This window comes from Pezoporus wallicus, unplaced genomic scaffold (assembly GCF_028554395.1).
Source record: "Pezoporus wallicus isolate ANWC-B61680 ecotype Strahan unplaced genomic scaffold, APGP_CSIRO_Pwel_v1 scaffold_2146, whole genome shotgun sequence".
Taxonomy (NCBI): domain Eukaryota; kingdom Metazoa; phylum Chordata; class Aves; order Psittaciformes; family Psittacidae; genus Pezoporus; species Pezoporus wallicus.
In genome coordinates this window covers 4,828,652-4,844,167 of record NW_026639769.1, presented here as the reverse complement: position 1 = coordinate 4,844,167, position 15,516 = coordinate 4,828,652, and the positions used below count along the sequence as shown (strand labels likewise).

The window sequence follows — 15,516 nt, the reverse complement described above, 5'->3', positions numbered from 1 at the left end:
AGCCTAGAAAGTGGAACGGGTTAACTGGTGCAATCAAGACTCTGTCTTACAGTAAGATATGCTGTATCTCAGAGACAAACTATTGGACTTCACAGTGTTAACAGGGAAAATAATAATTCCCTCTGCTGCAGGAGTGAGAGGGTGAAGAACTCTGGAATGTATTATGTGGGATATCATCAGAGATGATTATCAAATGTTTCCATGCCTTAACATAGAGCTCATCTAACTTTACCATGTTCCTTGAGGGTCTGGTGGCACCAGCCTTGGGAGCCTCCTAGAGCAACATGTCATCTGAATCAGGGCTGCCTTATGTAAAGGGAAGGGCTTAACATCATACTCCAGAGAGTCCAGCTGAGAACAGGGAAAAACTGCAACACTTGTTCTTATTTTTTTTACATAGGAGCTACAATTTTTCTTACATTCATAAATACTCTTCAGAACCTGCATACAAACTGGGTCATATTGTTCAAATCTTGGTGGAAACAAGGGGAAAACAAAAAGTAAACAGAGAGTAATTTTGTCACAGGACTGCTCACCCGCCTGTGTGACAAATCACCTGAGACAGTAACAATGAATCTTCAGCAACAAAAAATCTTCAGTCCCACCTTCTGATAGATTCTCTCAACCCTCACTTTACAACACCGTCAAATGGAAAGGGGGAATAAAACTTCTCAAATTGGGTTTTCACCATATACAAATAATTCAAATTATTTCAGTGTGCGGCTCTTACTGCCAAGTACTTTATCTCCTTGATAAACACCAGGGTAAAACACTGCTATTCAGGAATTTCAAGCCAAATAGAATAGCTTTAATAGGAGGATTTGAGGGGGATCCAGGATAACAACATGGTAGCAGCATATGCTGTGTGGACAGAGGCTTGGGTCTCCCAAGGCAGAGGGGGAGATTAAATCTGTGCCTCACAGTTATTGCAGTGGCAGGAGGTGGGGATGGACAGTTACAGGCATTTTAACAAGTAGCTCATCACTTTCTGTCACCCCTGTGAAATGCAACATTTCAGGTAACATACAACCTTCCACATCTAACAAATCACAGCTGCTGGCTTTTTGTTTTGGTGAGAAAAAAGAATTTTAAAAGAAGCATTCTATGACACACCAAAGTGCTATTCACCCTTCTTGGGTGCATATGCCCATTTTTTAGGAACAAGGATCTGACAGGAAACTAATAAGTGTTCAATCCTAATTCCTTTACCTATCTAAGAAAATAGGATTTAAACTCTCACAGGGATTCAGTTCTTTTGACTGTGGTCAGTTTTGACAGTATTGGCAGTTCAAGAAGTTAGAGTAACTACAAGAGGTAGAAAAGTTGAAGCACTCAGGTGAATACATTCATGTTAATCTGTGTTTGCAATAGCAGTTCAATTGTACTCTTTGGCATGGAAAAAAGAAACTGAAGAGAAAGCATTGCTATGTAAATACACTTCCCAACAACAGAATGGAAAGAGACTATCAATAACATGCCTGCACTGAAATAAGCAACACTTGCTATATATGAAGTAAATTGCTGTCTAACTTCTAGAAACAAATGTTTTCTGAGAGAGTGCAGTTGTGTTTTTCCCTTCTGTGTCAGGAATACATCAAAGTGCTGTTTTCTATGTAGTTGTTTCATAAATTATTGTCATTTTGTCATTTCAAAAAAAAAATAAAAACTTTTAGATACATGTCTATGTATACGAAAGTACAGCTCAGGTTAGTTTTCCTCATTCTCATAGAGGACAAAAATAGAAACATGCAATTTAAGGCATTAGGACCATAAACAGAAATATTTCTAAAGCCATTTCAGTGCTCATGAAGCTATATTAGCATTTTCTCACGGTGTCAGGTGTGGAAACCAGCCAGGCAAAACCTGCCTCACTTCTCAGATTGCTTAAGCATAAATAAAAAGGACATTTGTGGTCTCCAAAGCAAGCATTCCAATGAGATAAAAATGGGCTATTTCCATCCGCAAAGGATGTTGTCTGAGGCACAAATTTAGGATCTGGATACAGACAGAATTCCTGTTAGCTCAAAGATGTTCAAACCCAATGTTTTTTCCCCTTTTATCATGTAACAATAAACAAACACAAGCATAAATACTACACAGGGTTCTAGTTCTTTAAACACTCTTGCTAGAGTGTTCGCAGAGGTCTGCTTTGGGAGATGGAAAATTAAAAACGACCCTGAAATATCATAGAAATGCAACATTTGACTCAAGAGAAACTCCTACTGCAGCCACACACTGTGCTGGTTGGCAATGGATGACTAACAGCAATGATCACAGGTATCTAAGCATGTGTTTATAAATAATACTGCTATTGTAACACATTTTCAGCCTGGTATCACCATGTTGGTCAAAGTGTTCAAGCTTTAGGAGAAGAGGTTGCAGAAAGCAAGCAAAACACAAATGAAAAAGCCCAAGTGGATCCAATAACTGGACACTGCACAATACCCTTCCTCCCTTTGAGTTAGCCAGAGAGCTTCTCAATACACCCTTTGCCTTCTCACCTGCACAGGGTCTTCCCTCCAAAACAGCCTTTTAAGCATCACTCATCCTTGCAAGCTGGGTGCTAGCCTCACCCTACCTTGTCAAGTGAGGGAAGCTGTGAAAAATAAATCAAACTGCATGTGGAATTCAAAGATCTTCAGCCTCTTTTCAGTTTACATGCCAACTTCAACTGCCAGGATTATTTCATTCATGGGCACTGTAATGCAACTGGGGTTAGAAGAATTCACCCATGTAAATGAATTAGGTTAAGCTTTGATGCCAAAGTTAACAGGCGAGTCTGTACACATGCTTGTGTTTGACTGGATTTTACAAAGGCTGAATTATTTCATTCCTATTGACCTTTACTTCAAGGTGGGATTCTGGCTGCCCCAGGTGCTTTGAAGATCCCACTTTTGTCTTTTGAGCTGCATAACAATGACGATAGTGTCAGTGAGATAGAGTCATGGTAACAAACATTAGTGAAAATGATAACCACAAAAGTCAGCAAGCTAGAAACCCCCAAATCAGTGTTTGCTGCTTCTCATGGAAGTGGGAAAGAGGAAAAGAACCTGAGACAGGAGAAAAGAGAGGTAGAAGAAACCATGAGCTCCAGACAACCTCATTAAGGAGTAGCATCTTCTTCCTCCTCAGAACCAGAGACAAGGCTTGAGCCCTGGTATCTCAGAGCAAGGATGAGGAAGAGACATTTGCTATCTTCTGCCTCTTGGTTCTTCAAACCTCCAGGCAAGACCAGGAATGGTGGTCACAACCCACATGTTACTTCAGCCTAAGCCTGACTTGACACATCCATAAAATATATTACACAAAGAAGCAGCATGGTTCCATGTGAAGAGCAAGGTATGTGCTGAAGTAATTTGTGGGAAGAAACATCACTGGTTAATCTTAAATTCAAAGTGAGACTGGAAAGAGTAGTGTTTTTTACAGTTGGAGAAACAACTTTCGAGCTATGCAAATGTTTTGAGTTATGTTTGATGAAACACAGAAAACAGGCTGACTTTCAGGACCCAAGCTCTTCTGCAGGGTATGAAGGGGAAGGTCGTGCCTTATCAAAGGGCTTAGGTACCTGCAGCAATCTATCACTTATTTGACCAAATGAATAAATAAAGGCACTACAGCAGTCCTGATCTCTGAATTTTAAATTGGTGTTAACTAACTTGATCTCTGACTCCCTCTTCAGGAACTCCTCCTCTGATGACAATTCACAACTACACAAAAGCCACTGCTGTAAAGCTTTCAAACTAATTTCATTCCCATGTGGGCAGAAATCATGCTGAAAAACAAGATCTCTCTACAGATAGCTATGCCCAGTTAGGGCTTTAAGTGATGTTTACAGGGCTGGCTCCTGCTTAGAGTCTATGGAGATTTTTTTTCCCTAAATCTGTAAGAAAAATTTGGCTGTTAAATATAATGTTAGATTTTATGGCCTAAAATGCTTACTAATTCAGGGATTTGCTATGACTTCAAATTCCATTTCAACCAAAAGTTTAAGCCAGTACTTAATTCCTTCTTACTTAAGAGGTAATACAGTTGTGCATGGTTTGTACCTGTGTTGCAATAAATTCAGTTTCAACTCAAACACAGTTTCCACAGGCAGTATCAGTGTACTCCCAAAAAATCTTCTTCAGCTTAACTTAACTGCTGAATCGGGGTCTTCAATGAGATGTATACCAGAGGATAACTGCCTAGCTCTAGTGCAACTTTACTTCCCTGCTGTGCAAATCCCACACTCATCTGAGTCACTTTTAATTCATGTCTACTTCTCATCTCAACCATCCACCTTATTTGATGAAGGACTAGCCAAGCAAAACTGAAAGCAACAACAAAGCCATTAGTGAGCTTTGTATAAGTAATGGCTCTTTTTCACAACAAAATTCGTCAGCTTTGGAACTCCTGCCCATGAGGTGGGAAAATGAAACCATTCAACACTGCTCTATGTATAAAATAACTCAGCTGTTCAAGCTCCTTGCTGTATTTATAGATATATAGAGATACCCACAATGCAAATGTTTATAGTGATTTTGCATACCCCATATGAAATAAATATCACAAGCAAATTCTAATATTCAAAACTGAATAGTATACAATGTTAGGGACCAAGTTACATTTATAAATGCACAAGCATTAATACTACCTGTTCAGCCTAATTTCTTAGTATGCAAGCTTCAGCAATTGCTAGCTACACTATACTTCAGGAGTCATAATAAATGTTGGTCATGCCAAAATCTAAGAAAAAAAAAACACAAAAATTCTCCACCATCCATCCTACTAATACAGTTTTTGACAGATACTGTAAGGAGATAGTGGTTTCATGAAATTCATTAACATTGTCCCGTATTAAATATCAAGTCTGGAACACAGGTCTCTATGCTCTAAATGAACTCAAAATCAGAGCAGGAGCAATAGGTTTGTCAGCACTGCATCCATACATATAGCAAAAGCAGAGACAGTGAGAGTCTGTACCTGGACCAGAGCTGCAATTATGCAAAATAAGGTGAGAATAGGGGTGGCTTTACTGGCAAAAGGAAGGAGAGGGAGGGAAGAGGAACTGCACACAGCCACAGTGACAACTGTTGTTTCAGAATAGTTTGAAGAAATATCCTGGACTCTGTAGCCTGGTATTGCCAGCTCAGTCCACAAAAATGGCCCCCACCCCAAAAGGCAGTAGGAACTCTGCTGGCAAGAGCAGGTTACAGTATCTGTACTACAACATGAATATTTCTGCCAACAGTTTCTCATGGAGGAAGTGGGTGATTCTCAAGTACATCTCTTTTCAGGAAAGAAAAGTTCTCCAACACTTAATACCCTGATTCAACTTCAGCTGACACTACTGAATATTAAAATCTACATCCTGCCCTGGAAATTTGCTTACACTTTAGATCATGCCACTTTTCTCATCTTGCAAAGAGGATCGTGAAGAGGATCTTCCTAGCAACAGCTCCTTCTCATGAATCAGGCTATCTAGCAGGTCCTCCTGTCTGTAGTTGTGATAAACCTTCAGGAAAGCCAGAATGGTAATTCCCAGCCAAGTCAGCCAGGCAGCCCAGAGACCAAACTAGAATAAAAAAGAAATTATAAAGAGTTCAGTACTGTATTGTAAAAAACAAAGTCAAATGTACAGGTGAATATCAAAATCTCAGCTGGACCAAACTCCATAGAGTCACACCAAGTCACACGCAGTGAGGTCCTGACCCTACTGTTCCTCCACACAAATTATTCCTAGCTTAAAAGAAAAAAAAACTTACATACTAGAAAAACTGAAACAAAAAAGTGCTAAGTACAATAATGAAAAAAAGAAAGATGTATAAATGAGGTGCATCCTCTGAACTTCCCATATCCAGCATTCTGGCCAGCCCAAAATTCTTGGGATTATTTCACTTATTACTTTAGAATTGCAATATGATTTGAGGTGTGTTTTCCAAAACTGTCTTCCCAAGTCCCTCAGGCCTTCCACTACCCCTGCAGAAGTGTTAATGTTAAGGTATTTATATTCAAAATATCGTTGAGAAAATTTTACAAATAAAACCTTTGCATTCTGAGGTAATTGGTTCAGTATGAACTCTGAGAGCAAGAGTAACCCACTACAGTGAATCCAAATGCCTGGTGGCTCACTTATGACTGGCATTACAGACCTGGGCTTAAAGTCTCAGATCTGCAATAAGTCCCACCACTAACTTAATCTCTCTTGCTTAACTTCATAGAGATAATTGCAATTTCATTGGTTCAGGCACATAAATGTTGGCACCCCTGACCCAGAGGAAGCTCATCTGTAGTAAGGCTTTCTGGTAGAAATTCCATTTTAATTCTATGATGCCTTTAGCAAAGAAGCATTAATTGAATCACAGTATTTCAGTTTTGATATACGGATTGTTTAATTAAAAGAATACAAATATTTAAACATTTCCAGACAGTAATACAGCTGTGTACTCCGATAGTCAATTCAGATAAGCAAAGGACATTATTTTTTAATGGGAGTTTATGTTCCTATGTATCTTACACACATTGGAAATTCTCTTATTTCTGCCCATACTTACAATTATCTCAGTTCACCTGTAAAAAATACTTTTAAATTATTCTACAGACTCTGGAAATAAGAACATAATAAGTTGGCTTCATATAACTATATCTAGAGAGAATTGGAAGCTTTACATTCACATCTTAAGCACCACTTCATGAAATATTATCTTATAGACATTCAGATATCTGCTACTGCTGTGGTCTTCTCAGCATCTTTGATACGAAAGAGCTTACTTGGATTTAACCAAATTCAGTAAAAATCCCAGAGCCATCCTGATGTGCTAGAAGCATCCAAATAGAGGAAACATGGCAGATACAGGGACAGACACTCCTACTGTAAAGACTGCAGTAGGAAATTATTGCACTTATAAGGAAACGTTTGCTTTAGCCCATTAGTCTATTCTTGAGTTTTTATTTCTACCATTTCAAAGAATCTTATTTGCCCTACAGAAGCAAACCCATTCTTGTCTCTTCATCCAACTCTGATTACCATACCCTAGATATCAGAAAACTGATGCAAAATTTGACTTCGGCCTTTCTTCAGTCACAATCAAGATTCACTTTGATATTACCAGGTTCAGCTTTTAAAGCCAAATGGTGTTTTTCTGGAGCTGTTATGCTTCCAGATTCTTCACATTTGGTTGTTTGTGGAGTTTAGTGGCTGCACCTGGGTGGGGCTAGCCTGCTCTACCCAGCATCATCTTGGAGGGACGGGGATTGATGTAGGGAGTCACATTCAGTGGCTTGGGCTGATCCATCTACACTGTGATATGCTAACTGTCCTTCAGCTGCATGGACCTTTAATTTTTAGGCATGGCTTCTTGTTAGAGAAATTACTTTTCTTGTATATAGATTACCAACCATCCACCCAGAGATCATAAGGTGGACACGGACATTTAGCTCTCATGAACTCAAATCTATAGACCCATAACAGGCTAACTTCTGCTACCTTCCCACTTGCTGGTAGATTAGCATCTAGTAGCAAAATCTGCTGCAAAATACAGCTTGGCCTTGGGCTAGCATCATATAAAGAGGTTACTTTGACAGTATATTTCGGTCCATGCAGAAACATCTGAGCTGGGTACACACATACCAGTGCTGACAATGAAGACACAAAACTAGCTTGTGTCCAAAAGGCATGGTTACCTTTGAGGAGTGCCCCACGCAACCTAATGCTTCTTCCCATGAGGGACAACGTAAGAAGCATGTGTATGGCTGCAGCCCTACATGGATGGGGCTATCCTCCTTGCAGATCTAGTGTGTGCTCACATGCACAAATGCCCAAGTCCCAGTATTCACTGACTTTGACTGTTAACTTAGGACTAGCCTATTCAATAGAAAGGTTTTAGTGGTCTAATTCTCAAAGATTCATTGGAAAACAGCCTATCTAAATGACAGTAATATTTATTTTCAAAGGTCTGATATTTATATGGCTCAGACCATCTCAGAAAAACTCATGGAAGGCAAAGCTAATAGCCTCAGACATTATTCTGAACAGCAGTGAATTGCTCCAGGACACCAGTGTCGCAAGTTTTGCAGAGCTCATCCTTTGGAGAAACAAGAAATTTTCTGTCATGAGTAGCAAGATCAGTGGCAGAATCAGGTTTTGACACATCCACAAGCAAAAATATCTATTTTGAATTTAGAATGCAAATGTGCCCATCACTATCGTCCTGATTCAGCACTTACTGAATTCAGTGGAAACATTCTCATTGATTTCAGAGGAATGGTAAGTCAGCTCCAGTAATCCCAGATCAATGAGAAAGTGGCAAATGAGCTGGAAAAGAACTATGACCCAGTCTGACCTACCTGCGCAATAGCAAACTGGTCATAGAAAGCAGAGTTTTCTAAGTTCAGTTCAAGATCTATATCTTGTAATTCTTCACAGCTACCCAAGGAAGGCATTTGGAGGGGAAAAAAAAAAGAAAATTATTTCAGAGATTCCAAACAGACAAACCAAATGCAAAAGAAAGCAACATCTTAAATCTGTTTCTGTCACAACAGCAATATTCCATCAAAAGATATTTAAGTTATAACAGTAACCAGTTTGCTTGCCAGTCTTCTCTAAAACTAGGCTAAAAGAGGCATGTAATTACTTTCTTTATGAAAAAATAATGTATAATTATGTAAGCTATAACATCAATTTTCCATAAGTGAAATTGTAATAATTATTATGAAAACAGTACTCTTAAAACCCTCCTTGCCCACTATGCCCAAGCCTCCCACATATACACATCTGGCATAGCCCCATGTTGGTTGCTTCACCCCTCAATGAAACAAAACGTATGAGCCTCCATTACCTTTTGACTTCATCAGGAAAAGCCTCAGAAGAAGGGATTGTGTGGGTGTTTTTGTTTCGGATGCTCCGGCAAGGAGACGATACTCTGATGGTAAGATAGAGGCTGCCTACAGATTTTACAAATAACTTGGACTTTTACTGGTGTGAAAACTTTCCCAGGACTTTGAGGTTGTCTTTCTAGCTCTTGGTTGATTTCTGCAGCCTCTTCTCTCTCCTTTTCAGTGCTGTCGGTCATCTTGGGTTCTTATTCGAATATTTGATTAGACATTTTTGTAATTGAATTTTTAACCGAATATTCGAATAATTCGATTAATCGTTGCAGCCCTAAACAGAATATTTACTATGGCATTTTACAACATATGGCAATGCGCAACATAAATGTATGCTTTAAGTAATATGTTTATTTAATATCATATGACATAAAATGTCACTTTTTCCTCACTCTTATTGTTATTTGTTTGATAGAAAAAGCCTACCTCAACTTATCTTGTTTCCTATAAGGAGCATAAGCACCATTGGATACAGCAGACCATTTTAGGAGCTGCACATTTTCTGCACTGTAAGGAAGTATCAACAATCTGTTGACACTTACAAAGCACTTTCAGTTCTGGGGCTCTCAGGGCATTCACAGCACCTTTATGAGGCCAGCATCTTCACATCAAATTTTGGATGACAGTGCACTGGGGCACAAGCAGGATGAGTGACTTGACTGCTGTCACACAGTGTGTCGGTGGTAGAGCCAGGACAGCAAGCCAGGACAGCAAGCCAGGAGCCCTGACTGCAAGTCCCCTCCCCTGCTTACAAGACCACACTCCACCTACTCTTAGAGCATTTCCAAATCTAGCTCTCCTTTGGAAACAAAACATTTTGAGCTAATGGATTTCTTTCGTATAAAATAATGAATCTAAAAGAGACCGTGAAACTCCATGGAAACATACTTTTTTGTGGGGTACTAAAGGCAATATATAAATAAATATATTCGGGGGGGGGGGGTGTTCCAGATGAAAGAAATTTGGATTTGCATATTACACATGCCTTCTCACCCTTGCTCACCTTGCATGCAATAAGTACAGTTTGTAACAGCACTGTTCATTTGTGCATATATGAAAAAAAAAAGAGAAAATGTATTCTTCAATACTAACCTATTTGGCATGCTTCCTTTTTCGGTAATTGCATCACACCACATGTTAAATCCTACACTCACTATAGTGCTAGCAATAAATGTGATAAACACCACAAAGGCGCTGATCAGCAGATTCAGGAAGGCATAAAAGAAAGAGCTGCAATAAAAAGGAAGAAAAATGTAACTCATAAACAGCTGAAACACAGCATCAGCAGTCTCTCTAAGCAGCCTACCCTGAGCACAAAGATATCAGTTTCCATTTGAAACACATCTGGTTTAATTAAGAACACCTAATACATTGAAAAACTACAGATTATTATTTTGAGTCACATTATGTTTATATGTAAGTGCTTTTGATTTTGATAATTTTTTTCATCTTAAGAGGATGGTGCTTTAAATATATAAAGTAAGTGGTAATTGTTCATACACAGCATGGCTTTTGTTAGCTGTAATGATGAAAATCACCATTTTTAAAATAAATGTCATTAACTTAAATTATACAGTTAAGTGGAGCTAAAATTATTTCATGACTAATTATGTCCCCATGATAACTGGGACAAAAATTGCCTAGGAGAAGGAAATTAAAAGTAAAAAAACCACTACTGATAGCTATAATCATTTTAAGCAACGTAACACAAAGTACTGTCATCATAAGAGAGCAGTCTCAGTTTTGTGGGCAATTTGCAGAGCAAGCCAGCTTCTCCTGGAGCTTCTCTGGCTTTGGTGTTATTTCTGACAGCTGAATATCAGTTTACCTCAGCCTTGTTAAATCTGCCCAACCAGGGCTAGTTCTAGGTACATGCCATTTTTGAAGTGGTATGTGGTAGGATCCTTACAGTGGTCCTATAAGGCCAGGCAATTCCAACCTCACTGTTTAACTTCCCCCTACTTAATTCTAGCTAGTGAAAACTTTCTAATCCTTTTTTTCATTCATCTGACCAAGCCTTCTCTACTTGCAACTGCCCTACGTGGCACTTGGCAAGTCCCATTACCTAAAAACTGGACATGTACTCTAGGTTGGAGAAAGACCGGCATCTGCAAGAGGCAGGTCATCCTATCCAGGTTAGGTGGTAAGGATGAACCTGATGAATTTCCCACCAGTGCCACTTTCATTATGCTGGGGATAGAAGGAGTCTGCTCATTACAGAGAAAAACAAAACAAAATGAAACAAAACAAACAGCAATTTCCATGGTGGCTCATTAATCGAAAAGCTGAGAGACTTTTTGAGTCAGTGTTTGAATCCTAGGAATGTTCTGGGCTAGACAATCCTAATTTCTATAGGTTGTACATGGTGAGGCATATAAGGAGAATTTCTTTAAAATGAAACAGTTACCAGTGGGGTAATGCTCCTGGTTTGACATGGCTTTAGAGGGGTAGCCTAGTCTGGGTTTCATCCCTAGTGTTGCTAAGACTGTATCCACTGTGTGCACCTCAGCATGGTATGCTGGCCTGAGAGTCAGAAAAGACTTGAGCTGACCACTGAATAAAAACAGAGCTGACATCAGAATTAGTAAGAGCTCTGGAAAAAAAAACAGTTACTAGGATTATTCAGTGGATCACCACAAGCCCAGGACCCCTAGTCCTCCCTCTGCTTCCTACTCTGCAGCAGAAAAGATGCCAGGGTCCAGAATCTGACCTTCCACTGCCAAAGCAGGGCTTGATTTGTACTTGGCAATCAGTAAACATCACTGTGTGCTAGAGATTCATAAGGCCAGGGTATCCTGGTAGAGAACTGTGCTAAACTGGCTCTCTTCCTCATCTATTTTTCTTCTTAGATCAGAATTTCAAGCTACACATTCCAGACTGAATGAATGCCCTATAGCAATACATGCTTAGAGTCAAAGTAGAAGTTGCTTTGCATTCCTGGTAATGAAGTATCTGAGTTGTACTTCTACCTTTCAGCTGAGCTAAATAGTCCCAGGCCCAGAGCATGACTGGCAGCTAGCGCTTGCTTTTTCTATTCCTGCAAGGAAATTCAGCTCTGTCTGTCCTGGAGGCAAGGGGTGCTGAGACCTTTTCAAGAAGGATTTTTAGCAGCAATCATTCACATGAAGATTGGCCACCTTGCTAGGATGCATAGGGTGCCAACTCTGCCTCTGGACAGCCCACCCTGGGGCTGGCCCAGCAGCAGTGGTCCTGCTCAATAGGATCAGCAGTGATGTCACTGTGATTCATCCTCAACTACCTCAACTAATCAGAAATGGCAATTTTCATTTGTGGTGAGTAGCTCACATTTATCTCTACATCTAAACAGACCTGTGTGCCCATTTGAAGCATTAACAAATGGCTGTCTAAAATCAGAACAGTGTGTGTCCTGCTTGACAGCAGCAGATCCCGTACAAGACAGACCTTCTTTCTTGCTAGGAAAATGCTGTTTTCCAGCAGCTTCTCTCTCATCTTGTTTTACCATTCTGTGATGCCTATGGTTATTTCATGCCAACTTGCTTTGTCTCTGGGACAATTTTCAGGGGCCTTCTGAACAGTTTTGAAATAAACAGCCACATCTAGAAGTAGGCCAAATATCTGATCCAATTTTCACTATTACAAGATTCTTACTGCTGGTTTCTTCCAAAAATGAACTAGTTCTGAACTACAAAACTGAAAAAAAGCATCTGGATTTAACTAATCCTCTATAGATATCTGGTCACCTGAGGAAGCTGAATTCAATGTGTTAAGAAGTACATGGTTATGTTTAGAACTTGTGAGATAATTTTTAATATGGAAATAAGTTTCTAGTCTATACTTACAGCATGTTTTGTCATTAGGCAGCTTGAGGGTCGTAACAAAGAGTCAGAGAGACAACACTGCTACACAGTTCCTGATATTACCAACATCAGGGTATTGTACAAGCCCAGATGTAAGAGCCACTGACCCAGGAAACCTCTAGGACAGCTAGATCTGGACACAAGTGATTTGTCTTTGTAATTTTCCTTAAACCATGGGGAAATGACTTTCCTAGTCTAGCCAGCCATCAGTGTGTGCTCCTGCCTTCCTGGTTTTGTGCAGCTGGATGCTTGAAGGGCCCTGGACCCATAGCACGCATAGGCTGGGTTACCTGTGTCAGGGGCTCTACCTAAGGTGGCAGGATAGGCCACCAGAGAGGCAAGCACAGAGCTCCCAAGCTGCTTCCTGGACCACCAAGTCTCTCACTATTCCTGCTGGGATCTGATGCCCCTTGGTTTGCCTGAGCACAGTACCCAGCTGCCAGTGCAGCCCTGAGGCTGCTGCAGGCACTGCTCAACATTGCTCTCATGTCATAACCACGCAATGGTTGTTCTCTGCAATAGTTGCCATGTCCACCAGAAAAGCAGGAAAAAAATAAAGAGGGGAACCAACAACTTCTCCCTTCTGCCTCCCCCCCCCCCCCCCCCCCCCCCCCATGTAAAACCATCCTGTTTCAAGGTTTTTCACACACCTAATACATACCTGAGAAGGCCCCTTTTACAGGGACATGTAGTGGGACCACGGTCAGGAGACATCTGCTAGCCCCAGCCTCCAGCATCACCCCACGACCCCACACATCTTCCATGCTCATCACAGTTTTGCTGGCTAGATGCTGCCCCCAGAGACTGCTAAAGGTCAGCGGGAGGAAATCGGTGAATCTGTCCCCCTACCCAAAACCCATGTAGGGGAACATTGTCCAAAGGGGCCCTGGGCACAGGTGGGGGTGTACATGGTGTGTGCGTGCAGACAGACACAGGCAATACACTGCCTCACCCCAAGCTCCTAGGGAGCAGGATGATCTGGATGGTGCAAAGCCCAGTGCTTCACACCCAGGATGCTCCCACTTGCCCCAGCCTGCAGGAGGGATGGGCACACCCTGCCTTCCCCAGGGATACTTACTCCTCATGCCCTTTGCAGAGGAAGAAGAGGGTCCTCCAGGCCTGCACTGTGGCCAGCAGGAGGGAGAGGAGCCCGGTGAAGATGCTGAAGCGGCAGGCAGCCTCGGGGCCCCACTCTTGTACAGTGAAACGCTGCCTCTCCACCGTCAGGTTAGCGTTGAGCCACATGCCCTCGGTGAAGAGCAGGCACCGGCCGTGGAAGTCGTTGCCATTCTCGGAGAGGGGCACCACCACGATGAAGCTGAAGAGGAAGGCGAGGAAGTAGCAGATGCACTGAGCGAAGAGGAAATTGCTGAGCGCCATGTCCGCGGCTCTACGCAGGCAGACGGAGGGAGGGAAGGAAGGAGGGATGAAGGAAGGAGGGATGCAGGAGGGAGGGATGCAGAAGGGAAGGATGCAGGAGGGAAGGATGCAGGAGGAAGGGATGCGGGGGAGGGGGCGGATAGTGGGATGAAGGGAGGAAGCCTGAAGCAGTAGGGGGTGGGGAGGGAGGATGCGCAGTGCAATGCACTGCCTCCTCCGAATACAGCTGCTGCCTCCCCCGCTGCCCGAGCTGCCCCTATTGATGGCTTTAGGGCTTGCGCGGGGAGCAGAAAGGAAAGAGTGTTGTGGGGAATCCCCCCTTCTTCGGGAAAATCTGGCCGCTAATACACCCGGCGCTCAGGGGGTTAAATCAGCCTGTGCCTCCCCAGCGGGGCTGGGTACCACAGTGGGGTGTCCCCCTCATGACATATGACACTGATGTCACCAGTGTTGGTGACATGCAGCCCCCCACTGCAGTGGTTAAAAAAAAAGGAAAAAAAAAAAAGGGGGAGGGGGAAGATGCACACACACACACACACCCCCCCCCCCAAACCAGAAACAAAACTTCATCCTGGCTGCTGGATCCCAGCAAGTTTTGGCCCCAGTTTCTAAAACTCTGGCCACCAACCTCAGGTGGTGGCAGTAAGAGACAGGGTGCACAGCCACCCCAGGACCTGCAGGCTGAGTGGATTTGTTCCTAACCCACCTAGTCGTCCTCACCAACAAGGTATCACAAGTGGCAGCAAAAGCAGAAGTAGAATAACTTTCTAACTTTTAGTGATCTTTGTTGTCAGTTAGGGGCTGCCCAGGGTTGGGATCACCTGCATTGTCTCCTGGCTACCAGATGTAGTAGGAGTGAAAGAAAAGAACTCTGAGCTCCAGCTGGACTTCAAGCTAAGAACAGACCAGCACAGCAATGGTATGTGCACGGCAGGGACAGTTGTCACTTACTTGATTCCCTGAGATAAGCATCCACCTCTCTCTGCACTGTTAGGGACCAGCACCCTACCCCACACCACTCTTGGAAAGACATCAGAGCGTCTCCTCAGATGTAGGGCTCAGACTGCATGGCTAGGATATAAGAAAGCAAAAGGCTAGAGGAATGCGATTTGTGCTCAGTTACTCACCTCCCAGCACAAAAATCCAAATGAAATTGATGCCAATTTTGAGCTTCCCCTCAATCACAATTTCATTTTTCCATCTAAACATGAATCCTCTTTTTGATGCAAGACACCACAATTCATGTCCAGTTCCAGGTAAAGTCATTTCCTAATCCAATTTCCTAGGCATATCCAACCTGAGATACCTGCATGTCACAGATCCGTTCTTAATCCCAGAGCTGTTTATGATCATTTTAGGCACTGTACTACTTCTTAGGTAGCATTTATCAGAGAGACTCAGAAAATACAGTTAGATGTTTGCAGATGTTAAC

The 15,516-nt window shown here is 42.0% G+C and overlaps 1 protein-coding gene across 1 annotated transcript; it reads right to left on the bottom strand.

Moving 5' to 3' along the window:
• Positions 1-4,439: 4,439 nt before the first annotated feature.
• On the bottom strand, positions 4,440-14,161 carry TMEM179 (transmembrane protein 179). The gene is made up of 4 exons (XM_057416100.1): positions 13,783-14,161; positions 9,958-10,095; positions 8,326-8,404; positions 4,440-5,554 (listed from the first exon to the last, which is right to left on the bottom strand). Exons 1-4 carry the CDS (start codon positions 14,082-14,084, stop codon positions 5,375-5,377), a joined length of 699 nt encoding a protein of 232 aa, XP_057272083.1. The 5' UTR covers positions 14,085-14,161; the 3' UTR covers positions 4,440-5,374.
• Positions 14,162-15,516: the final 1,355 nt, after the last annotated feature.